The sequence below is a fragment of the Pezoporus flaviventris genome, unplaced genomic scaffold (genome assembly GCF_033815535.1).
Source record: "Pezoporus flaviventris isolate CSIRO_AGI_PZ_B2104156 unplaced genomic scaffold, CSIRO_AGI_Pfla_v1 ptg000001l, whole genome shotgun sequence".
Classification (NCBI taxonomy): Eukaryota; Metazoa; Chordata; class Aves; order Psittaciformes; family Psittacidae; genus Pezoporus; species Pezoporus flaviventris.
The window spans coordinates 53,433,861-53,461,145 of NW_026892549.1; the positions used below are offsets into that span (position 1 = coordinate 53,433,861).

The 27,285-nt window shown below is 38.9% G+C and overlaps 1 protein-coding gene across 4 annotated transcripts in view; it reads right to left on the reverse strand.

Annotated features, from left to right (window-relative positions):
• Positions 1–9,613: 9,613 nt before the first annotated feature.
• Positions 9,614–27,285, reverse strand: part of ZNF804A (zinc finger protein 804A) — a 171,096-nt gene continuing 153,424 nt past the window's right edge. For 3 of the 4 annotated variants that reach the window (XM_061457991.1, XM_061457965.1, XM_061457981.1), the window contains 2 exons: positions 17,550–17,680; positions 9,614–15,629 (listed from right to left, as the gene is read on the reverse strand). In XM_061457991.1, coding sequence (XP_061313975.1) covers positions 12,368–15,629; positions 17,550–17,680 — 3,393 coding nt within the window. In that variant the 3' untranslated portion in view covers positions 9,614–12,367. The remainder of the gene's footprint in view (positions 15,630–17,549; positions 17,681–27,285) is intronic. The other variant, XR_009744210.1, reaches the window with a different exon arrangement.

Sequence of the window (27,285 nt, forward strand, 5' to 3'; positions counted from 1 at the left end):
GTTTAAGTCTTCATAGCAACACTTTCCATTCAAATAATGTAGAAGTTGGTGGGACATAAATGTGCATTCAAAATTGTGCAATTACTTTCTTATTTGGTACTAGACCAAACAAGAATTAAAAAAAAAAAAAAAAAAAAAAGGTGACTTATCAAAAGCAAGGAACTGATCTTTTTTGTAAGATCAGATGATTCTGATATTTACATTGCCTGTTCAGCAGCAGAATGCAACACAGGTTTATCTCAAAGCCTGTTGTCAGCCTGTCTTCTCCTACACTGCACCTCCAAAAACACAGACTGAAAAGAAGCTATGGGTTACTGACTTCAGCAAAGTCAGTGCTGTCTTGCACACCCATCTTAGATCAATTAGCACTTTCCCAAGCAATTAGCAGTCACAGTTTTGTATTTTGGGCAATCTGAGGATCATCCCTTCCCTGTCTGCCCACACTCACCTTTCCTGGGGCAGTACAAGAGCCTTGCCTCCGGTCCAGCTGGTTTCAGCATCCAGAAACATCTGCAAGCCCATTTATTTCATTATATCCCAGTGAAATAAAATGCTCTGCTTATGAATTCTGCCCGTCTATTAGCTGCAAGGCAGTCTCCCTTGGTTGTTTTATTTTCTTAGTCTCACTAAACAGGATTTAGGATGAATCAACAACTCATCAGTTTTTTTGAATTTCTGCTAAGCAATCACAGACATAATTTAAGAACTAGATTTTGCATGTTTGTTTCCTCATTAAACCTATCATATGTGCATAGGGATCTGATGTTGTCTGATTTTGCTATTTTTTCCAGGTTGTTTTCCCAAACCAGTTTCCCTTGTTCCACTAAGAAAAAAAAAACATGAACTGACTGTAAGATATGGTGAGATCATCTATATACAGAAAAGAGAGTTATTGAGTTATTTACAGTTAGTGAGAGTGGAATAGGCTCTTACTTTGAAAAACTAAAAAATGGTCTTAAGTGTCTTCAGAAAACATATTAGATCAAAATTAAGCATTTTCTATGATAAGTGCATAGGCAAAATGATGACTGAATCATTTAAACACTAACTGAAACACAAGAGAAATACACGGTCCTGGATCATTCTTCAAGTCTTACGTGAAATGAGGAAAGTTTTCACATGTACATCATTTCCTTTCCATATACTTTATTACTCAGAGCAGCAACTAAGACCCAGGTTCTGAAAAACAGAAATACAGTTGGATTAGTAGCACTGGTGTACATTTTCATTCCAAACCTCTGCCATGTTTGTGGACTTTAGCCAGTGTTTATGGTCTCATTGGAATCTGGGACCAAATGGAGCTGTTGTAGGATGCCTCCCTGTTTGGTCCAATTACAAGGGCTATTTTCTGTATTCCTTTCAGAAATTATTTCAGTTTGTAAATTAAATGTAAGTTTGTAAATTCCTGAATACACTAGGGATTTACATCATGAAGTTTTCTGAAATTATTTCTCAATACCGAGTGAATTTGATAGTATTAAAAATACTGTATTTTCTCCTTTCCTAGCTGAAAACTTCATGAATCTTAGAAGTTAATAAAACATATTTCATCTTCTGATTAGCTGTAATAGAAAGTAAGTGTATTCACCCTACCTGAAGGTAATTACAATTGTTCCAGTTTCCCAAAGGAAGCAGAGAGAAATTATTTCTGTCCTAAGTCACACACCATGTTCGTGACTTAGATAAAAATCAAATTTATGACCCTTCATTTCTGTCATGTAGATTCTGCTCCCCACAATATAATAACCATTTCAGGATCTTGCATATGTTCTAGCATGAATACCCTGGGCTGTCTGACAAGAACAGTAATCCCTTCCTAACCCCAGAATGTAACCAAAATGTCATATACAGCAAGCCTCAGATGTATGCCAATAGTAAACAGGAAAGGTTTTCTTTTTCTTCCTCTGCATTTTGCAATGGAAAATCCCCAGAAAGAAAGGTGCGTTTTTAATCTTCCTTTTTGACAGCTCAGGTACCAACAGACAGCTTTAAAACACACTAATGTGACAAGGAACATCACAAGACAGAGAGTTGAGAGGAAACAAGAATTGTGTTTAAACCCTCAGAGAAGCAAAGGTTCTTTTTTTTTAGGATAAACAACAGTCACTCTCTGTTTGCATAACAGAGCAAGAATATCAAAATTCCTGGATGACTTGAAAGAAGAAAACCTATTATTGAATAGAAAATTAGTTCCTTGTGCCAAACAGCAAGAGAAAGGCAGCTCTCAAAATTTTCCCTGCTTGCAAGAGGAGTATGAATGTGCAAATTATTGCATAGAATTTAAAATGAAACGACATAGCCAGTGTTTTTAAAATGACAAAATTCAGTAACTCTAAGCAAAGTTTTGTATGATGAGAGTTTCCAGGAAAATAATTGGATAAGATCCCATTTTTGATTGTTAATACACAAATATGGTATGCTTGGTATGCTAAAAGTCCAACGAAGTGACTGAGTCCATGAGGCTGATGATGAGTGATAGGTTTGTGGGAAGAGCAGCCAGAACAATGTAATGGCTTCAGAAATCCATTGAAGCCACAAAAATGTCAAACGTAGGCCCAATTCAAAAGTATTCCCTGAATATCCCAGATTAAAAATCCAGACCTTGGCTTGAGATTTCTAAACTAAATCCTCATAGAACCAAAACCAGATTGACACAGACTAGTTCAGGCTACAAATACATATTCAGAGCCCCTCAAACAGATGAAGATTTCAAGTTAAACCAGCACCTCTTAATTACTGCTTCAAGTAGGATACTGAAAAGCAAAAGGCCCTTATCCTAGCATCACACAGCTGTTATCACACAGGAAAACTCACACATTGTTTACAAGAATCATTAATTCAGTTCTAGGGTAAGATGCATTTAAAAAATTTGTGAAGGGAAAAGGATTAATCATTAAATAGGGACAAGCAAAAATGATTTTAAGCTCAATTATAGCAGAATGAACACAAATATCTTTATCACAAAAAATAGTCTGACACAATGCTAAACAGAAATAGTTTGCATATATTATAGATATATGAAAACCAGAACTTATGTAAAATGTATCTCGGGACAGTTGGTACCTCAGTTGTTTCGGATGACCAGAAGCAATTGGTTGAAGGGGAGCACACACTGGGAGAGCACCAGTAGGACATGGCACTACCCAGCTGAATGAGCTCTCACTGTCATAAAGAATATTTCAAGTGCTGGGGTTTGAAAAATGAAATTGCAGTCACTATTGAGTCTAACATTATTACCCATTTCTAAGCAGGAAAGAAATTCTATCTTGTATTTTATTTTTAGACATATGAAAATAAACTGCTTAAATTAGCTAACGCGCAAAGGGAACAGATAATTTGCAACATTTCTCTGCAAGACTATTGAAGGTTCAGTCTGTAAGGTCCCATTTTTATTCCTCACCTTTTTTACCACCCCAGCAATGCACTACCAACATCTCCACACCTTGGTGGTCCTCAGTGGCAGTGACACTCTGATGATCATCTCTGATCTTAAACCTCAGAAGCTGCCTTCCATCCCACTCTGCCACCTAAATCCACTGAGGGACCCAACACCCAGCTGAGCAATCCCTAACTCTTTCTCATCTAACAACCAGGTTCAAGCAACCACCACCACAAAACTGAATTTTGATTCCCTATAAATTTAGGCCAGGATGATAACATTAAAATTCAGCCTGAGCGCTTACCTTCACCAGGGCCAGCCTTGAAGCCTATCAGGAATTCCTGATAATGTGAGCACTTGGCATTATGGCTTTGGGATAAAATATGGATCAATTTCGCACATTATTTAAATTACCTTACATTTTTTATTTCCACTGTTATTAAACTGTGATGAATTTATTTGTTTAGGGAAGTGTGCACTGCATGTGTAGTACTGTTCTATACAGCTGGATTTACAGCCAGACTCTGATTTCTATCCTAGACATCATTAAACAATTTATTTTCTGTGATAGGGGAATGTGCTCTTGGGCAAGAGCTCTCCATTAGTATGAATTATTAACAATATGTATATACTTGCATTACAGATTTAAAAGATTAAAAAAAAGGTTGCCAGTTATTCTATGGAGCTTTCTCTGTCTACAAGGCCGCTGAATTTCAGAGAGCTGTCTGCTGAACAGTCACAGACAAGAAATCCCTAATGACCACTATGATTTTGCTTTCCTGTTGCTAAAATTATAGAAAATGTAGAAAAAAATTACCTGGTTGGCAATAACTGCTTAGCCCTCCAGTACTTCTTCCCACCAATGTGAGGTAATTTTATGAACCAGCTGACAGTTCCCATATAGCAACACTCCTCAGAAAGGGGTCTCAGCATTGTTATCAAAATGCATACAGTTTTAATTCAAAATATCCTGCAAAGAAGGATATTTTTGTAACTGCAACATCTGAAAAAAATGTGTCACATTTAGATGCTCCTGCTGACGCATCTGCTTGTGATGTGTCAAATTGCATCTACCAGTGATGTTCAAAACCCTGCATAATGAAAAGCAATGGTAAGAAGCAGCTTTGATACCCACATCATACTGTAACACAGCAGCAGAAAGAGTCTAAAACATTGAAATCTCAAATAAAACCTCTTACATGTGCATCTGCCGTGGTCTCCATGTTTCTGTACAACTCTGTTTCTCTGTGAAAAACACTCCAGTAAGTGTTTACTCCTTCAGCCCTTCCAGGTGATCTGTTGCTGCAGAATTCTTACATCCCACTGCTCATGCTAATGCCACACAATGTTATGTCAGGAAATCCCATTGCTTGGTATCCCTGGGTTAGAAAGTAAAAGTACCCCCAAGGAGAACTGAATAAAAGGACGTAGGGTGTTCTAGAGATAAATTATCACCACTCTTTGCAGGCTCGGATAGAGTTTATTAAAGCTGTCTGTAAAAACCCTTGTAGCAGTGCACCCTCTCACCCAGCCTCCCTTGTCTATCTGCCGTGTCATTCATCTCCACAAATATCGCCAGGTTCAGTCCCTCTCAGCTCCCCTTCTTTTTCCTCCAAAAGTACCTGCATATTTTCCCCTAAACCCACTTTCTATTGTGCTCAAGACATTCTTCAGAGTGGCAAATACTGCTGCTCCTCTGAAGGCTGCTCTGTGTTTCACACTCAATAACCTACTGCCCAGAATCCAGCCATGCTCCCAGTACTGGACTGGTGATTGACAGGACTGATTTACATAGATATTATAGATCTCAGAATATTTTATACTGCATGTAAATAACAACAACAATAATAATTTTATAATTAATATATTTATTATTATGTTATTATTATTATTACTCTTGCTCATAATGAATTTCCCAACTTTGAGAATTCCCTTGTGACAGCTTTGTGATTTACATTCTTTATTTCATCCCAACACTTAAGTTTCTATTTACTCTGCTTTTTACAACCTGAATAGCATTTTGCCCTTTTTATTAACCAAGAACACATTTATTGCCCACATTGCTTTATGGAAAACAAACTATCCTACTATGGAAAAAAAATATCCTACATCCTAAATTAGGCTTCCACTTAATGCTCCAAGCCAGACTTAGTCCCACCACAAGAAGAGAGCCCTGGCTGACCTCTGCCACAAGTGGGCAATTGCTCCCCATTCAACAGACCCAAAGAAACCCAGTCAGAGATCTAAGTCTCCCCGCTAACCAAATACAGAGCTGGCAGACAGCTGGTGGGCACGTAACACATTTGCATCCATCCACTACTGATGGTTCAATGACCCAGTATCTCCTCATGCAGAAAGTGGAACACCAGCAACAGAACACAGGGAAGGTCCTCTATCCCATTCTACCAACCTATCCACTCAAATGGGTATAATCCAATGATTTTCCCTAGGAGCAAAGTGTAATTCACTTCCTTGCCCACCCAACCAGTGCTCAATTTCTTTTGAGAGTTCCCAAATATGGAAGTCTGCAGTGCAGAGAATTCAGCAAGTATAGAGCTGATGGGCATCTACTGAGACACTAAAGCATCTCAGTGAAATGCCTTATTCACTTAAACCACTTTGCCCTAGTGTTTCTCCTCTCATGCTTCTTTTAGCCTGGCTGCAATTCAATCTGAAGTAAGAACTGAAAAATAAATGCCCAGTGCTTGTGACACTCCTTTCACTTACAGTAACACATCTGCTGGGAAGAACATGGATAATCTTCCAACGTGCTCCTCTGCACCCAGTTCTGGGTAAACTGGTGGTGCTAGAAGACCTTCCTTTGTACTTCTTCTGCCTCTGGAGAATGACACATTAAGAGAAGGTGAGGAGTGCAGCCACAGGCAGTGGCAGAGAGAGCAATATCCTTGCTTTGCACACTGAAGGTTCATTCTAGTGAACAATTTCTTCAGAGAGAAAAGGGACTTTCTAAAGATGAAATTACATGCACATCTTCTCTTGCTATCCTGTCTTTTTTTGACACTAATGGACTAACAGACCAGCTGGAAAAGGCTTACTGAGGAAAACAGCACTTGCAATTTAAGTGGTAGAAAGACACAAAATACAGCCAGGTAAAGTAACTGAGCAACTTTCCTCCATCCTGGAGAGAAAAGGATGGGTTCATTATTTAATAATCACACTTTTTAAATAATTATGATTATTATTATTAAATATTTCTCCCTTCAACGGTCTTTTCTACTATGTACATTTCAAACAAGCTTAATTACAGATGCAAAATTACACCTAGAAAAACAGAATCCTCAACTAGTAGCCCATTATGTGCATGGCAACACGCACAGGCACACCTATATACGTACAAACACTAAAATTCAAGTAAACTTCTATGTCCAATTACAATTCCACAGGTAAAAAGTATTATTTAGGCATTGACAGATTCAGGTTTACCTCCTTTCAGTCTTTGCCTCCTTTTCATTTCAACAGGCATTACTCGACATGAGAGAAGAGATTGGATTTTACTGCTGTTCTTGCCAGCACTCCACTGACATAAAAGCCATGTATAAAAGAGCCTGTTACATGCACGAAGGTTTTGGGTCTGAATTACATTGCTAAATCTGAATTACATTGCAAGAAAAAAATTAGCTTTGCTTTCTCCATATTCACCATAGTGCAAATATATTAATTTAAATTAGTTTGATTTCTTACAATATAAAAAAGGATCTTGCCCCTTTGAGGTAGAACTTCCTATGTTTTACCCTAATTCTTCCCAGATTTCACCAGACTAAACCAAGATAAAACTGAACTAGAAATGCAAGATGTTTCTTTAGAAAAAGTGTTTTCTTTGAATGCACAATACTTACTTGCTGTTTCTCATCCCTGATAAAAGGGATGCAGGTTCTACCTATAGCTGATTTTAAAATATGCATTTCCGAAAGTATTTTCCTGTTACCTCCTTCTTTTGAAGAAAAAAAAGGAAAATAATTTATCTCTAAAAATCTCATTCATAGCAAACAAACACCACTACTGATTTAATAGTAACCTCCTTTAATTCACATAAATAATATTATATCCATTGTGGATTCACATTTGAAGCTTAATGTATTATTGTCATATTCTCTACATGAATTTGCACATTCTGATCTTATCCCATTAAAGACTACTGACACTTTATCTAAATACTGTATGAATTTAGTCACACTTACTAAATCTGTTTTTTTCTTTGGTATCAAATAGAAGGTGCATGTATACATTTCAAAACACTGATGATACAGAACAGAAATTTTAAGGACATACCCTTACGGTCATTAATTACAGAAATATTGTTACAATAAAAATAGATCAACAAAAGACTGATGTAAAATGGATCAATTTTTCCTTACTGGTCTGTGCTCCTCCTCATACTTTATGAAATTATTATTCAAGTGAAAGCAGTGAGTATAAGGGAGTTTTAATAAATAAAGTGCCCTAATGCCCCAGGACAAAATAAGTCCTCAGCAACGTTAATGGCAAAACTGTCTTAAGAATTCACTGGTTTCAGAATTTTACCAACAGGTCAAACTTCAGACTCAGAGTAGAAATTCTCCCAACCTTATACAATCCATAAAATGAAACAGAAGCTTGAAGCAAAAATAAGATAATTCTTAAAGTCGGTACACTAATTTTTGCAGTTAGAAGTAATAAAGAAGCCTGGTTCATATTCAGAAATAGATACATTACAATACATTCTGATAATCTTACAGAAAACCAGACAGCTTTATAGTGTTCCTGAAGTAAAGGGGAGAAGGAAGGACATAAAATAATATACAAAACCATGCCTACTGCAAGCATTCAGTGATCTATAAAATAACATACACATTTAGAGAGTAAGCCATGTTAATTTAAAAATATCAAATGATCTTTATACAGTAAAAAGGTCTTTACTTTCAATAGAGTTTAGATAGCTTTGTAAAATTGTACATCTGGAAGGCATATTGCATAAATATGTGCACTGCTACACATACACGAATCTTTAGGCAATGCACAGGAAGGGAAATCAGAAAATGAATGTGCGGTGTTTAGAACTTGTAGACCAGGAGCACCACAGTACAATATCCAGGAGATTAAAATTTACCTCCTTAGATATAAACAAATAACTGCCTTAAAAATACATTCACCTGGTCATAACTTATTGCCTTAACTGAGCAAGTTTACAAAATCCTTAACACTGCAACATGAGCGATTTTGGGTTGGTACAAATCAATGAAATTCCACTGAGGTCAGAAGTTGTGCATTGATTTACACTGATGAAGAGTTTGGCCAAATTATTCTTACAGCTGTATTTTAAATGCAGCACATGAAGTAAATATTATCACAACAAAAAAAAAAAACCAAGTACTTTGAGAAAAATGCACAGTCATAGAAAATTAACTTGACAAAAAAAAAAACTATAGCCATGTCGTGTGTTGTATAAGCAGCATATTATCATGTATAGTAGGATATTAAAGAAAAATGGATGTCCCAATGGCCTTTTAAAGCTTAGCCTGAATACATGAGCTACTACAAAGTTAACATGGCAAGCAAAGAAGATGTTGCTTCATTAATGATTTCATTGCTGTTTGATTACAGCAAATGATAAAAACATTATCACCCTGTAAAAGGTGGGGTTTTTATCAATGATTGTGGTCAACAGTTTCTCCATAAGTGACTACCCATCACTCACTCCTGTAGAATCTGAAATGTGGTGATTGCTCTGCAGTAATTCAAAACTTGCAGAGCTGCTAGTTTGCATACCAATACAAGACATTGTCTTGTATGTTCCTTAATGCCCAAAAGCTTCTCCAGAGCGTGACCCTGTGGGTCACATTACCTGAGCAATGGGACATCCCCAGGAAGATCATGGTCTGGGCAAATTGCAATTTTCAAAGGACCAAACAAAGGTACTCTTCTCACCTCAGCAGAACAGATTAACTTTCCAAGGAATTTCTCTGCAGAGCTGGTCTGGGAAATCACTTAACAAAATCTATAACCTTGTTTAGGTTAAGATCTGAAGGTTTAATTCCTTCCATTCTGTGTACCACTGCCTGTTTACACTAGGAAGACAGGCCAATAGTTCTACAAATTGGAAAACTGGCCGGAAGCATAGACACACTCAATCTGTGTAAATCTGAAAATTCAACCATAAATTCATTAGATTGAAAAAATTTTGTGGAATTTATTTAGACTGATAAAAATTCAGTAATTTAGTATTTGAAATATTCTGCCAAGTTATGGAAGAAAAATACACATTTAATCAAAAATATCAGATAGAACATGAATAAGAAGAGCTACCTTTATATAACTTACTAGAAGTTAGATCTTTAATAATAAAAGAAAAACTCAAAAGAATATTTCATTAGGTCATTTAATCTAGTATGCTCAATTTTAAATTTAACTTGTGATTTATTTTTATATTGGTTTTGCTTTTACAAATGAAGTCATATATATAAACAGCTGTAGCGATCCAAGCAATAGCATATGAGTACACTTGGTTCTTAGAGTTTTTAAGTAGTTTATGCACTTAAAGCAGTTACAGTAGATAACAAATAATTGTGCAATGTCTTCAAAGTTTAACAACTTAAAATAGGAAGAAAATTGTAAGGAATAAAGTAAAATTTAAAGCTATTGGAACATTTTGTTAAAAAAATGTGGACTTCTAAATTTAAAAGATGGGATTTTTCAATGAATATTGCAACTGAAAAACTGAAATTGGTGATTTTTCATCTCCTGCCAGATAAAAATGCATGGATCTGATAACATGCAATCATGATTTTCCTACATGACTTTTTTCAAGTGTACTCATAGAATTAGATGTTTTTTTTGTCTTTGTTGAGACATCAGAACCCAACGGACTGTCTGTGTTGGCTACTACACAGAAGGACAGAAATGCAGAAGTCAGCTAAGGGAGCTGGCATGAACCTTCCCACTTCAGATATTCCTGTGTTTAGCACCTGCTTGGTACCTACATATCACAGGCAGTAGTGGAGACATATAGATTATGTAGGCATGCTTGCAAAATAAAGGTGTATAAAGTCACTTCTATGCTATGTTTTTTCAGGTACCAGATAAATAGAAACAGGCATTCACCTGAAATTGCAAATAGAGAAAATATACCCTCTTTATGGCATTACAGGGACAGCAACATCCTGCTCATTGACACAGCCTCAGTCAGGAGATCCGAGTCGCTCTCCAGACCCTGATATCTCAACTGCTCTTTCTTATCAGCTTTTTGCTTATTGGCATACTTTAGCCCTTTGTAACTGCAAGACAGGGAAAACTCGCATTCCTTGAGTAGCTGACACTGTAATCATAGTGACAAGATGTCATTTGCTATAGTTTTAATGTAATATTATACAAAAACTTGCATTATTGACACAGGTAAGTTCTAATGCTATAGATGCAGGAAGTAATATCCATATATATGTCTTAAGATATAGTATTACTTTTCAAATGATTAATGTCTGTAGCTATTCATATGTAATGAATATTAATAATCTTCCAAAATTACTACTTTTTAAGTTCAACTTTATATAATTTTATTATACTACATAAAAAGGTGAAACTAAGTAATTAATTGGATTGCTAACACCTACCTTCCATTACAGAGGGCCTACTTCTAGCACTAAGGGTCATGCTGCAAATCCTTAGCTTCATTCACATGGTAACACTTCATTTTAACTCAAAAAGATGGTTCTATCTCAGAATGTCTTCGGTTTTGTTGTAGGTGTGGGCCTGATACATCCCAAACTAAAGCAAATGTGGAGATTTCACTGGCTAAAGCTGTTTATAGCTGCTAAAGCAATAAACAGACTGCAGAGGTAGGGAGAAGTCTCTGAAATAGAGTTAGAAGTAATGGCAGCATATTATTATTTTAGCTGATCTCTATTCAATGTTATTCTACTTTGGCAAACTGCTTCAGGAAAGAGAGGGTGAAAGTGAGGTGAGAATCTGTCTCAAACCCTGGTGGGTTTCCCCATGTGAACCTCCTCCTGACATCCCCTTCATACTCATGCATCCTTGTTATTGTCACACACTGCACAGGCAGGAAGGACCTCACCCAAACAGATCTGCCCCATCGAGGGCTGTGCACAGTCAGAGCACAACTGCTTGGTGGAGCCAAGATCTTCCCTGTGCTTCACCATTCCAGTGTAAGCAACATTCCCTTGAAGTCAAACTGGTGTTGATATTCCCCCCAGGCCATCATTGATGTCATTTTTGTTACATCATCATTTTGTGGTTTAGTACAAAAGGGATTAGCTCCAACAGTGAGCAGTTTGTGCACATACTACAAGTAGGCACAATTTGTCATGGTAACTTCAAGCTGCTAACACAAACACATCTATTAATCTTCCTCTCTTGCTCAGTGAGACAATACCTCAAGGTATTAGCCTCTGAGCCTCCTTGATAAATCACTGATGCATAGGAAACCTGATTATTCAAACAGAGTAGGGGCAGAGGATGCTATTCAGCTGCAGAAAACCATGGAAGAGCAACATCCATGAGGCTTATAACGAAAGATTTTTTTTATATACTTAAGTAGTTAACAAAAATTTATTGCAAGAGATAGTTTGTCACCAGATTTACAGTTTCAGAGGACATAGTACAAAACATAGTGCATCAGCTTTGTCTAAACATTAAATAGGTGCAAATACACAAAGATAAAAACAAAAAAGTGAATACAACATGTTATAGAACTATAAATATATTTTATTTATATTGTACATATTCTAAGACATGATTTTCACTTACATATAGAGAGTTCATATTAGCATCAGACTATTTAGTGCTTTTGTTATAGTACAGGTCTGACCTCAACATGAATGTTTGCATTATTGTACTTACAGTAAATGCTTCCCAAGGAACAAGGAATTTTAACCAGTTCATTTCACAGAACCATCCTGCAAAGTCGAGGGGGGGCTGTAGAAGCAGCAGGACCACTGAGCTGAGGGCTCCTTCCCCCAGCTCTGAGAACCCATCCTAAAAGAGGGGCTGCAGGGGGATGACAGTAGGGTGTGGGGACAGCAGGGATGGGAAGACGGTGTGCGGCAGCAGTGGGAATGCCGGCGGGCTTGGTGGCAGGACTGAGGGTGGCAGCAGTGGCAAGTGCGGTGCGGTGACAAAAGCTGTGTGAACCCCTGGGCAAAGCCTTGGTCCTACTGGCACATGAGGTAAAGGAGCTCGGGAAAGAGCCGGGACCTGTGAGAGAAACTGCTGGTGGGGCTGGAGAACCTTCAGTGAAGCAGCGGCATGCTGCTGTAGGACAGTGTGGTGGATGGTGGTGATGGAGGTAGAGCACAATGGCAGCTGCAGGGGTACAGGCTGCAGTGGGGAATTCGGGGGCTGGATTGCTGTGGGAGGGAAGGTGAACTTCACTTTGCTGGCCAGTATGTTCTGTGGCATGATCTGCTGATAGGCCTCAGACGGGAAATCTTTGAATTTGTCGTGTTTATCTGGAGGGAATATCAGTGTCTGATCAGGCGGGGTAAAAGGGGCTAGTAACTGCTCAGTAGTTAAAAAACTGTGACTGTTTACATGTGCTTCCTTGAATGGCAAGGGTGGTGGGCTGCTAAATATATCAGGATTACGCTGTACCCATTCACCAGTCACCTCATTTATTTTCTCATGTGGTAGAGACTCGGCCAATTCATAATGGCAAAGATTGGATCTAGGAGGAGCTTGTTCCAAATGTCTGTTGGGGAGGGGAGGTTTGTAATGAGCCTGATTTTCATGACTGTTGACCTCTTCTGTCTTCTTTTCATCTTGCAGAACACCCTGTGTGCTGGCAGCTGCTGGAGCGCGGTGCTCAGGAAGGGGCACAGTGACAACATCAGAAAATACACCCAGCGTGTTCTCCATCACTGTGCACACCCTTGGTTCATTGTGTTCTAACACGTGTGAAATGTCAGTGTCTAGAGATGACTTGCTTTCCTCCAGTTGTGTCATTTCATCTGTGTCTTTTGCATGATCAGCTTTGGGATCTGCACTAACTTCCTCTAGACTGTCTTGAGTCAAGAGGCCCCTCAAAACATTTAACGTAGAATTTGCAGAACTTTCTGTGGAAGGTCTGGAGTTCTCACTCCTTGCTTTCCTGTCAAGGAATATGCGATGGATTCTGGTTTTTCTTTTCCTTTGTTTCCCTTTTGTCCTGTGACGTGTACCTATAGTTTGAGCTTGCCTCAGATATTCCTCTGCTGATAATGTTTGTGTGTACGAGCTTTCTTCTGATGAAGAGGAACAGGTATGCTCTCTCCACTTGCAGTGGGATTTCTTTGTTTCTTCTGTCAGAACACTGTAACCTCTCTTTATGGACTGTTTTTGACTCAGACTCTTTTCCACACTGCAGTGTCCTAAACATTTATGCTCTGGGCTACAGCTTGACCTCCTGGCTTTCCAGCTACAACATGTTTTAGTGTACCTGAGGCTGTGCCTCCTGGAACTCAGAGCCAGCTGCTTTGCATATGCCTGAGAACTTGCTCTGCTCCTTCTGTGCCATCGCTTACAACCATGGTGTTGGTTATTGGTTGCACTCCAAACATCACACCAGGCTCTGTCTCCATGTACATGATGTGGTGCAGACATGACTCTCTTATGACAATTTTCAATACCAAGTTTTTGATGCGAATGCTGTAGCTCACCTGCATCTAGCCAGATATTCCCCACATCATATCTGCACTTCTCTGGATTATTTTGGAGGTGCTGATATTTGTTTTCATCTTGGTAACTGATTTCTTTTTCACTCATTGAGGACATCTCCATTTCTGCTGCTGTCATGTCCCCACAGTGATGATGATGACGACACAATTTTCTTTTCCTTTTCCATTTTCTACTTTTGTGTAGCCATTTTTCATGGCTTTCTTTGATCCAGATTTTGTTGTATTTCTCATCTATCACAGTGTTTTGTCGTAAGTGATTTTTAGAAAGGCGATACTTTTCTATTTTTCTAATCCTGAATGATTCATCCAAAGACACTTTATTTTGATTTTTTGCAAAATCACAATTTATGAGGAGGGAATTGTCACTTATAAGGGGTATTGTATAGTCACACACATCTTTATTGATTTCTGGTTCATAATCACCACACTCTGAAGTAGGTTTATTTGTAAAATTCAAGACTAAGCTATGGTTGGATTCACTTTTATGGTGCAAATGAGGTATGTTTGGCTGATGCTTGGGCTTTTCTTGGCTGTCAGTTGCTCTTGATAACTTGAAATCAAAATATAAAGGATTGCAGCTGTAAGAAATTGATGGGTCTGTACTTGTGTAAATTAACATTTCCGATGGCCACTGAAGAATATTTGATCCGTGTTTGCTAAGAACAGGAACAAAAGGTTCACAAGGTCTCTTGTGCACGTCCGGTTTGCTTTGTGGGGTTCCACCACTACCTTCTTCAGATGCTGATGGAACTGATACATCTGCAACCAGTCTTTTTATTTCAGTTTCAGTCATGGATGGATCACTGTTGCTATCTGTATTATTTTCCTTGGCAACATCCTGCAGAGATAAAGAGTCCTCCACAATTGCTTGTGCCAGAGCCCTGTTGGCCTGCAGCTCATACCCGCTGCAGTCCAGGGGCAGGACCCGAGCACTGTCCACAGCCATGGGCAGCATTTGGTCCACTACGTCTGCTGCATTCACATCAATGCCATAGCCACCCATGTCCAAGGAAACCAGATGCTTTGAATGGGATGCAGCAGGAGTTAAGATAGGAGACTCCAGCACACCGCTTTCTTCACCAGCTAGTTTTTCTGGCTCCTGAGCTTTAGGAGCTCCTGCTGTGCCTATGCATTTTTCCACCAGTGGGTGAAAACAGTTATGTTTCTCCTCAGGGCACAGGACTATTTCTGCCACTGAAGGAGACTGAATGTTACATGCTCCTGGAACAAACCTACTTCTTCTGCTAAATCCATGCTCTATAGATGTCTCGTCATTATATTCATAGAAAACAGCAGCTGAAGACTCCAGTTTGACCACTGCTTTCTTGGGAAAAGCAAAAGAGAAACCAACTCTATGACCTTGAGCTCCTTGAACCTGATCTCCACATTTGTTAGTGTCGGATTTATTACTACATGCATTTCCAGGAATGGAAGAAGTAACAGAAGCAACATCTTCACCATTCTGTGTATCATGCATTAAATCCTGACTGTTGGAAGAATCTGTGATGGCACTTTGGGGGTTATTACTGCAATGATCTCGCACAGTCACTGTAGTAGATTTGAACATAGGGCCGCTTCCAGGAGCACTAGGAAGGAAAACAAAACTCGGAGTCAGTACCTTTCTGCAGACAGAAATATGGAATTACATGGGTATCTACAACATTTTTTTTTTTTTAACAAAAGACAAAGAATCTGAGGATATGTAGACTTAGAATATGAAAAAAATGTCATCTTTTATACTAAGATCAGCTGACTAGAATAAAAAAAGAAAGTAGACGTTGTGCCTCCAGTTCCTTCATGTGAAGTCAGCAGCTGAAGGGCTCAGATCCCTATGAGGTAGTTCACTTTTCCTAGACACCCTGCCTGTCCCAATAAGAGACTATTCATTTATCTAAAAATGTTGCTTCTCCTCCCAGTAGATCATCATGATTACAAGACTGTTACTACAAACAGCATAAGTTTTACATGCTTTTGTGCTACAAAATTTACTAAACCACAGAGTGCCTCATGCACATGACTTCCACCTTAGTCAACATCCCAGTGACAGCAGCTCTGCCCATCGTCAGTCACCCAGCAGCTCCCATCCTATTCATGTTCACAGACTGAACAATTGCAATCTCAGCAGTTTCTTTCATGGAAAAATAATATCAAGGAGAGTATTTCAGCTGACAATAGTGCAGTAAGTGATTCATTCTTCCCAAGAAAAAAATTATCACTGTCTACTTCTGTTCTTTATTTCATGTCATCTTCCCATCTGTTCTACTTGACTTAATACAAAGCCAAGAGCAGAGCAAAAATTGTTGAAGCTGCCAAGTTTCCAGGATCCACAAGAACTGCTCAGCACTCGGAGTAATGGACCTATCTTACAACATTCTTTTTTTGTTTTTGTAACCAAATTATTCTGTCCTTCAGTGTAGAGCAGTACTAGATAACAAGTCATTGGGGAAACTTTCAAATGTTGTTTAGGACCCCTAGAAGTGCTGAGATAAAGAATGCTTAACTTATTCTACTGAGTCTAGAATTAAGGTAGAGGTTTCACGGAAAAGAATTTCTCATGAGAATTCTTGCCTTGTCCAGTTCTTCATAAATTTAAAATATATACTAAACCCCCCCCACAAATCCTTTCTTTACGCAATAAAATGGTGACTTCTGTAAAGCCAACCTAGAAAATACCAGTTTAAAAAACCCTGTGTGTCTGTCTGTATCACACCTCTAAGAAACATTCTGTTTACTACAAAGTGGCAGTAAACAGCAATTCTTAAATAGAGAAATAAGCTGAGAGATAAACTCTCCTTCATGACATTTGCATTTCAGCAGCTATTTTTTTTGCCTTTTCCCCACTGAGATTCCACTGCGAGAAATTGGTATGTATATTTTCAGTGGCTTGTTGGTGTCATAACTGTCATATTTAAGTGAGAACACAGTCACAATGAGCAAGCTCAATGTTAATTTCAACATTATCCCCAGATGCACCACTAAGATGTATGATTAGAAAGGAGTCACTTTTGTAGAGGGAGGTGAACACTCTGTTGAGCTGGGGAAAAGAAGCACTTACCTTTTAATATCAAAAATCCGGTTACTGAAATTTAATACAAGATTTCTGGATACTTTCCCAGGCGAGCAGTTTGAAAACGAAATGGCAGAGATCTGTTACATCCTAGAAAGACAGACTGTATTCCTCACCTCATCAATGAAGTAGTGTCAGTCTGCAAATGCATGTTCATGCAGCTTTCAACCAACGTGCCTGGTTTCATGAAATATATATGAAACTTTTTTTTTTTAAACTAAAAATACATGCCATTTTAGCTCCACTGAAAAACCAAGGGTAAACATTCATTTCTGCAGTGTGAATCAGATTATTGTATACATACCACTTCAAAAATACCATCCAAACAAATCCATGGGGCTCCAGTCAAGGGACTCCAATAGCCTTGCATCCCACAGCACCAGCTAACAGCAAAGGGTTTATTTGAAAGTATTTTTTGTTTCAGCAGTTATGCACTTACCACGTTCTCTCTTTCCTTAGCTCAGCCAGCTTGTGCAAACGTCGAAGGGCTTTCTCCTGTTTCTTTTCATCTTTCCATGACTTAGATGCTATGTTTCGAGCAAACTCCCTCTGTTTCAGCTCCTTCAGTCTCTGCAAGAAATAGTCATATAATGCACACAAAATAGGGATGATGAAGATTTGTAACAACCGTTATAGTGCTTTCTGGTAAGCACTCATGATATGATTAATTTTTTTTTTTTAACCTAAACAAAGTGACCCATTCAATAGATTTCTACATTTCTCATGAATAACCATAGCTTGTTTCCTGATCCTGCTCATGTCTGATGAAGCAGTTAAGCAAACACCGAGATTCAGTCCAGGATCTCATTCAATTTCATCTCCAGCCTGTTTCTTTGGGGGAAATTAAAATGCATAGCTCTGATGTTCCACACGAAAAGGGGATTTCGTTTTCTTATATCACAGACTGACAATACACAGAGACTTCCCTAATCCTCCATGTCAGCAAGAAGTCCTAAACCCTGTCAGTGTATTGCTCAGTTATTCAGTGGGTCCCCAGTATGGCTTGCAGTCAAATGACATTATTTTATGAGATTATAATCTCACAATTCCGGTAAGAATCCAGTAATTTGCCATTTAGTGGCTGAAGGTTAATGGCCAGCCACAAGCAGGGGCCATGTGGATTTGTAAGAGCAGCAATTCTAACTTCAAATTGTTTTAGCGGTATTGAAATCTCTTCATAACACTGGTGGCACCTAAGAAATACACATGAAGTAGAGTTTGCAGAACTCAGCAACGTTCTGATCCTTCTCAGTTTTTTATTTCACCCCTTTTGTGAACACTCCTCATATACTGTCATTTGCTTCTTCACTGAAAGGATGGTCAGTCACTGGAACAGGCTCCCCAGGGAAGTGGTCATAGCTCAAACCCTGTCAGAGCTGAAGAAGTATCTAGATGATGCTATGGTTTAGTTTCAGGTAGTCCTGCAATGAGCAGGGAGTTGGAACTGATGAGCCTTATGGGTCCTTTCCAACTTGAGATATTCTATAATTCTATGACTCATTTACACACTGAATATGTCTTTGCCATTTTGGGTGATGCTAATGCTACCCTGGCTGTGCATTTAATGCCAAGAGACATACATTTAGAAATATGCTGAGACAGCAAACAAACACATAAAAATGAGCCCCACTCTAAACTTTCGACTTTTGCACTATTTAGCAAATAACTGGATACCCATAATAGATACAGAGAAATAACTTAAAGGTAATTACGTTACTTTCTAGTTATCAAAATCTGTACTAATACTGTATAAGGTAATAAATACACTCAAAACTGGATGCATGGTAATTTTTTTTCCAAGAAAAAACGCTTGAAACATGAAGCATCCTTGTAGAATATTTCCTACCCCTGTTCACTCCTATTTTCCTGAAGATCATATGATTCTGACCCTGCTTCACACCAGTCACTCATGAAACCCAAAGTATTTCATTTCATAGATGACTTCTGAGTACTCAGAATACAAGAGAAGGGATGTAATTTGCTCCTTTCCCTCCACCCCCACCTCTTGACATTTAAAGACAGAATTTCATTCCATTTTGTGGAGCTTAATAATTTTAAAGGGTTTATTTTCCCCTCCAACACATGAAAAGAAGTATGTGGTAAAGCAGGAGAAGAAAAGAGAGATAAAAGGGTGCTTTTTCATAAGATTATAAAAAGAAGCTTGAGTGTACAAAAATCCATAATTAGCCTCCAGCAGCAACACTTTACTGTAATTACCAAGATTATTACAATTTGTGATTGATTCTGAACAGATTTTTGACCCTTTCAGTCTTACTGCTGAAAGTTATTCAGGACTCCCTGCCATCCCAGGATGCTAAAGTGAACACAACTCCATGTTTAAGGGAGTAAATAGGGTCTTGCGTAGAGTGAATTGGGAAAATGCTGTTAGAGGAAGTTTGACATGGTCTTGAAGGCATAGAAGGCACATTTCAAGCCCATCACTGCCAAGCAAACACCATTCTGAGCTTCTCGTCAGCCCCATCAGTCATTATCTGTTTTACACGTACCTGTTACAGAAGAACAATTCCCAATTTTTAAGTAAGTAAATTACTCTCCTTGATTACTACAAGACAGAGAAATCAGGCAGAAGTTTTGTGTGCACAGCCTTCATGTTGGACTGCCTGCTCTTCTCTTCTGGAGAACTTCTCATTTCAGAGCTCCCCTTCTATCAGACCTCCTGCCAAATACACCACCCCTTTGCCATTTGGAAAACTGGTCTTAAAAGAATATGAACTACTTATAAAAGGTGTCTGGTTTTTGTTTTGTTTTCTTACAACTGGTATCTCAGTCTTTTTCATGGAGAGCTTAAGCAATCTGTAAGGTGTGATCTAGTGAAGTGAAAAATGTGTGTTCCCATTTTTTTATAATGTAATTATTTTCCACCTGTCTTTATTTAGCCATCTAATAAACTATCATCACCTGCACTCCCTCACTGTCCTTGGTCATGCTAGCACTGCATTTATACTATGCTATATTTGTATTTTGTTTGTATTATGCAAATGAAAATGGTGTATTACCAAATTACACATAAAATACCATAACTCCATGAATTCTGAACATCACAAGCCCCCTCCTTTAGAATTGTTCAAAGTAAATGGCAGTAATAAAAAGCAAAGTGTGCCTTATTCCTAAAAAGTGTCTTTTTCTTAATGTGGCAGAGCTATTCACTAGTGGTAACTTCAATAGTTAGCTTAATGCCTGTTCCGAACATTTGTTTCCATGTATCAGTAATGTGCTAAACACATCAATGTATTGGCTTTCGCAAATCATAGGTGTGGTTATGTGGATATAACTGTACCAGTTTACAATAACAGAAACAAAGCTCGCTAAAGACACAAGGTTAGACAAGTTAAAAAGGGCTAGAACTCTTGAGCAAAAGAGTCACATAGCAAAAGAATTTGTACAGGTAAAAGAAAGAACGGGGGGGGGGGGGGGGGGGGGGCTTGAGAAAAGCTACTGCCTGAAAAACATAAAGTACTTTTTAGCTTAACTTAGGTTGTAGAAAGAGAACAATGTTTATGTTGTAAGTCTGTGGAATTTAGTGGCCCCACTAAACATGATTTAATTGTTTCACACTACTCTTCTAAAGTATCTTTAGTTTTAAAGAACAATATTTGTGTTGTAAGTCTGTGGTGAGATAACAGGATTTAGTGGCCCTACTAAACATGAATGAGTTATTTCACACCATCCTTCTCATTATCAGTTAGTTTAGAGACAGAGCCTCCCAGACATCTGCTAGCTCGGGATACTCCTTGTCTGCCCATCCTGCAATAAATTTTGCAGGAAGGTCACACTGTTTTAGATCTTTGCTAGTTATCAGAAGAATTACAGATACAGCTGGTTTCAGCTAGTTGTGTGATTACTGGGGCATTCAACTGTGCCAAAGGTGAAAAGTACATTGTGAGGAAGGCTGCTTACTTCATCTTGAAGACCCCTACTCACAAGAGGACGACTGCTTACTTCATCCTCAAGACCCCTGCCCACAATCACCAGAGAGCAGTGCGCAGATGCCAAGAGGAGAAGACTTATGATAATAAGTTCTTGGAGCTAGTTATAATATTCACTGCCTATATGTGGGAATTATGAATATGTATGTAAATAATGTAATAGTGAAAGTACATAAACCTGTAGCAAATACTAATCACTTGCGCCTCTGGCTACGGTCATGCGGCCAGTGCTGTTGCTTTTGCTTTATTGACTTTGTCCCTCAATAAAACCTTGTTATCTCGTTTACAGGAGTGAGTTTGTATTTCACAAGTAAATAATTACCAGGCAGTCACATCATATTTATATGATTGACTCCTTTATTTTGCTCTGCTTATGAACCAGTTCAAAGTATGTAAGTCCTAGGAAGCAGAGTTCAACAAACAGTTCACGATGAATAACTAAATGACCTTTCTCCAAAAGAATTAAATGCCTTCTTCATTATTCTGACACACTGTACTGCTACTTTGAGCATGCAGTACACGTACCACCATTGCTTTGCAAATTATTTCCCCCAGCCCAGAGCAATGGGAAGCCTGACCCTCATTCTCCAGCCTTGAAATAGGATCCTGCAACTGGGCTGCTTTCACTCAGGCAGAAGCTGGAGTATTTTAACAAATCTAACTGTAACACTGGGCCTGAAGCAGAGATATTCCACCTATTTCTAACAAACTGGAGCATAAATCTTACTGCACACCCATTACATCATGCTGAACTGAGGTATGAGAGTCCAGACGAAAAGGAGGACTTTTATCAAGTCCTATGTACCTATGCATAGATGAAACTACACATGAGAAACCCATATGAGGTCTAAAGTCATGTGCGGCTGCATTTCACTCTCAGGCATAGAGTGCAGGTGTCCCCAAGCTTGCCATGGAAGATACCCATCAAAAAAATCAAAGAAATCCTAAATGGACTTCCAACGGGACCCCGTTTCTGGTTACTTCACCCTCGTCTTCATTTCCCCACTTACCACATTCAACAGTTAATTTCAGCATGCCACTTCTTAAAAAGTTCATGAAGAGTTTTCCTAATTCTCTGCTGAATTTTTGTATTTACATTAGTAATACATTTACATTAATAAATACACCCAGGACATCACAAGCACATAGAGGCTGAATAGTGAAACACAATGTACCTGAACACTGTTGATACCAGGTGATAAAATGGGGGGGGGATAACAAAAAACCCACTCCAGACTCATATGACTTTGTACCTTGAAAAGTATAATTTAACGTTATCAGATAGAGCAGAGTCACAGCTATAGGTGTACATTACAGTGAGAAAACTGACACACTGCTGTGTCTATACCACACACAGAAAATACAAATTAACTGGCACAAGGACTCTGCTTTTGCTCCACTGTGCCTGCCAGTGACAGTAGCAGTAGTGTGAGACCATGAAGACATGGGATATTCAGCCCTTCAAAATCAAAAAGCTGATTACTTAAACATGGGGACCATGGGTTGGTAGTTCAGCACTGTTATGGAGGTTGCACAAGAGCGGCATTTGGTTTATTTAATTTTTTAAACATTTCTTCCCTCTGAATCTGTATATGACATAAAATATGTTTTTAATTGTTAATAGAGGTTTTTTTCAGCTTGTATTCAGTTCGTTTTTTTCTTTTCTAAAAATCTGATTATTGCTTAATATAGTGATTAAACGTGAGTATTTCTTGGCTGTTGGTGATTATTCTAGAAGTTGTGCATATTCCCCTTTCTCTGAATACTATATGACTGTTGTCAATATACTCCCTGTTAACTGAGATGGTTTATTGCTTCTTTATGTGAATTATGGTAGACAAACAGCAACAACATACTCATTAGATAAACACTTGTCACACTAAACCAGATTTAGTATTCTTTTCTAAACAGGATTGAGCCTAATCAAGTATAAATAATAACTGAATAGATCAGAGCTTCTGTGACATCTGTAAACACTCAAATGTGGAAACATGTCATTTAAAGCAGAAAAGGTTGCTTACTAAGATGTAAAATACACATAATTTCCTTCTGCCTTTGGTGGCTTGTGTGGGCATATATATTTTGCTGGTTTGCAACTGAAGAACCCTTCATACACAGTAGCATCTCTTCACTTGGGCTCTGGTCTGCAATTCTGCATACTTTTCAGAATGATATCTTTGATATTATTTAAAAAAACCCCAAATCACTCACCCTTTGTAAAGATTACAGAAAAAAATTAAAGCTCGAGGAATAAATACTACAATACAGGGAAAACTTACCCTGTTAGTGCCACAGGCCTTCCCCAGCATTAAACAAGGCAAGCTATTTCTACAGAAAGGAGAAATGTCAAGATTTCTCAATGAAATTGGTAAATCAACTACTCAAATAAGTAGGCCAAGCAAGAAATTAATAGACAATCATTATTTTTTTCCACGCTGCCAGCATGGAATTAATTGCTGTAATATGTTGCTGCAATAGAAGACGAACAGGAGGAATTTAACAACAGCCTACAACTGCTCGACAGTGAGTTGCACAGCAGATGGACTCACTTCTTGCTAGTGTCAGGGAAAACTTCCTGCCTTGGTGCTGCGGCACTGCAAGCAGTTACTAAGAGGGCTGTGGTACATACTATTCCTGTGAGGGTGGTGTGGTGCTGGCACAGGGTGCCCAGAGAAGCTGTGGCTGCCCCACCCCTGGCAGTGTTCAAGGCCAGGTTGGACAGGGCTTGGAGCAACCTGCTCTAGTGGGAGGTGTCCCTGGCCATGGCAGGATGTTGGGACTGGATGAGCTTTAAAAGGTTCCTTCCAAGTCAAACCAGCCTGTGATTTTATGATGTGGCTGAAGAAAGCCCCATTTTACTTGATGATCTCATGTTTCCTCTTGAGAGGAAAGCCAGCGAATCCTTCCAACCACCATTTTTACAACTTCTCTTCTGCAGTGAGTTATCTCCTCACTTTATCAGTATGGACTTCATTGGCCATTCAATTTGTCTTTAAGACACCTTTAATAAATAACATCAATCTCTTGCTGGCTTATGAATGACTTTCAGTTTGTTTCAAGTTATAAACTGCTTCTAACTGCCTCTGCCTATATCTGCATGCATCTTACTTTGAGCTGCAAAATTTAAACCTTTTCTGAAAAACTGAAAGCTTAACAAATTTGCAGCATTTTGTATGACCAGATATTAAGCCCTCCAGATGTTAGGGAACATATAGGTTGTAAATAACTCTTTTCCTCTCCTATTTCTACCATGAATTGCAGTCATACTCTCCTGATGGTCTTTTAATATTAGAAGAGATCTAACACACAGAGATACGTAGGATTTAAAAATAGCAAGTCCTTGGAGCCCACAATATTGCTGGATGGAAGTGAAACTGCGCTGCTTTCCAGCACTGTCATGAGCACTGTCATGAGCACCACCCCAGACCTGGGAGAAAATGGGAATCAATCAAGAGGAAGGGAAGACTGGGATTGTTCTAACTGCCCATCATGAGCCTGAAGGGAGGTGGGTGATAAGAAGCTGAGATTCTTCATGATTTGGAAGATTTTTATTAACATGAAATTAATTGATGCAATGCAAATGTTCACAAACAACTATAATTTGTCATGTGCGTACTTTGGCAATATGTGGTAGTTTGGTTTGTTCTGTAGCCTGCAAAGAAGAACTGTTGAACCAGCTTTTGCATTCAGATTCTAAAAATATATATTAAAGCATGTATTAATTTATACAGCTGAACATTCACTGTGGTACTTTCTATTTTTGTGATACAAAACCTGGAACGATTTTATAATGAAATATAATTAGTTTTTGAGACTATTCCATACTTGTATATGAAGCATCTTGAAAAGCTTCATGAGTTCAGTTTGAGTTTCCTATGCAAATTCATGGCAAAAAAACCCAAACAAACTCTTGACCTTAAAATGAAAACCAAAACCAAATGAAAATTTTACAGTTTTCAAAATCATAAGGAAAATCAGAACATTAAATATTTTGAACACTTGCACCTGTAATATACATGAAAGCTAGTTATGTTTGATGAAGAACTTACTAATTACTCTTGATTAAATGACTGCAAAAGATATGCACTGGAGCAACAGAAATGAAAATAAATCTTTCTTAGCTTTCTTCTTAACACTTTTGTTTCAGAAATTATCTGCCAGAAACAAACGCATTGAATCATAGAATCATAGAATAGTTAGGGTTGGAAAGGACCTTAAGACCATCTAGTTCCAACGCCCTTGCCATGGCCAGGGACACCTCACACTAAACCATGTCACCCAAGGCTCTGTCCAACCTGGCCTTGAACACTGCCAGAGATGGAACATTCACAGCTTCCCTGGGCAACCCATTCCAGTGCCTCACCACCCTTACAGTAAAGAAACTTCCTCCTTATATCCAATCTAAACTTCCCCTGTTTAAATTTTAACCAGTTACCCCTTGTCCTATCACTACAGTCCCTAATAAACAGTCCCTCCCCAGTATCCTTGTATGCCCCCTTCAGATACTGGAAGGCTGCTATGAGGTCTCCACGCAGCCTTCTCTTCTCCAGGCTGAACAGCCCCAACTTCCTCAGCCTGTCTTCATGCAGGAGGTGCTCCAGTCCCCTGATCATCCTCGTGACCCTCCTCTGGACTTGTTCCAACAGTTCCATGTCCTTTTTTATGCTGAGGACACCAGAACTGCACACAACACTCCAAGTGAGGTCTCACGAGAGCAGAGTAGAGGGGCAGGATCACTTCCTTCGACCTGCTGGTCATGCTCCTTTTAATGCAGCCCAGGATCAGCACTGCTGGCTCATGTTCATTTTCTCATCGACCAACAGCCCCAAGCCCTTCTCTGCAGGGCTGCTCTGAATCTCTGCCCAACCTGTAACTGTGCTGGGATTGCTCCAACCCAGGTGTAGGACCTTGCACTTGGCATGGTTAAACTTCATAAGTCTGGCATCAGCCTGTCTCACAAGCATGTCAAGGTCCCTCTGGATGGCATTCCTTCCCTCCAGCATATCAACCGAACCACACAGCTTGGTGCCCTCAGCACTCAATCCCACTGTCCATGTCACAACAAAGATGTTGAACAAGACAGGTCCCAACACCAATCCCTGAGGGACACCACTCATTACTAGTCTCCAGCTGGACATTTATTATGTGGTGATTAATGCCCTTTCAGCATAGTGAGCTCAATGTTTCATATGACATCATTTTAGTGCATACACATCAACTCCTATCCCATATCCCCCACTGTAGGATTCAGATAGCATTATGGCTTATCACTGAACAAGGTTCCAGGACTTTGACAAACAGGTTGTGGAGCATAAATTAAGATGTTTGTTGCTTTTGTTTTAAATAACTATGTTTTCTGAAGTTCACTAAATGGTCACTTGTGCAAAAACATTGTTTTAAGCCTACAGAATTTATGAGTGTTGCATGGTATTTCACTGCAATAGCTACTAACCACATGTATAACAGCCTTGTCTTATTGCAAGCTGTAGGATATTTCTTGTTAGCTTCAGCAAAAATCATCTGAATACTCCGTAAGTATTAAGGACAAGACCAAAGAAAACAGCATAGAAATACAGAATTAGCACCTTTCCTCTCAAATTAATTTTGCCAGATAATGAAAAGAACATAAACCTGACACACACTTGTTCATCCGCAAAGTGGATACATATGCTAGTCGCTAATTTAAAGGTATTTATTTTAGTGAATTCAGGCCTAATTCTGCTTCTCTGGAAGTCAGTGGAGTAACTCCCACTGAGCTTAGGGATAGCAGAGGTTTAAAATTCACCATGGAAATTTTCAGCAGCATTTAAGGAAGCTTCTTCAATCAGAAAGATTAAAGGCAAGATCGGTACCTGTACCTTCTTTAAGGATCACTTTACCTTCCTACCCACTCCTGCACCATTTAGGATTCTAATCCAAAAAAACATAAACAACATCTTAAATCCTGTCCAGAGATGGTTATTCCTGCTGCTATCAGAGGAAAGGGCAATTCTGTAGGGAAAAGGGCTCAAATCCACACCTCAGGAAAGACACAGGAGGTCTCAAATGTGGGGCTGCCCTGAGGCCACAGCTCCTCTTTGCTGCTTCAGAGGGACTGGAACCCAGTAGGAATTGCTTTAGACATCATGTGCCATTCCCTGGTCCCACAGCATTATCCCTACCTTCCTTTTAGTCCAGCAGTGCAGTTTAAGCATGCAGAATAATCTTGCTGAGCAGACACAGTACTTT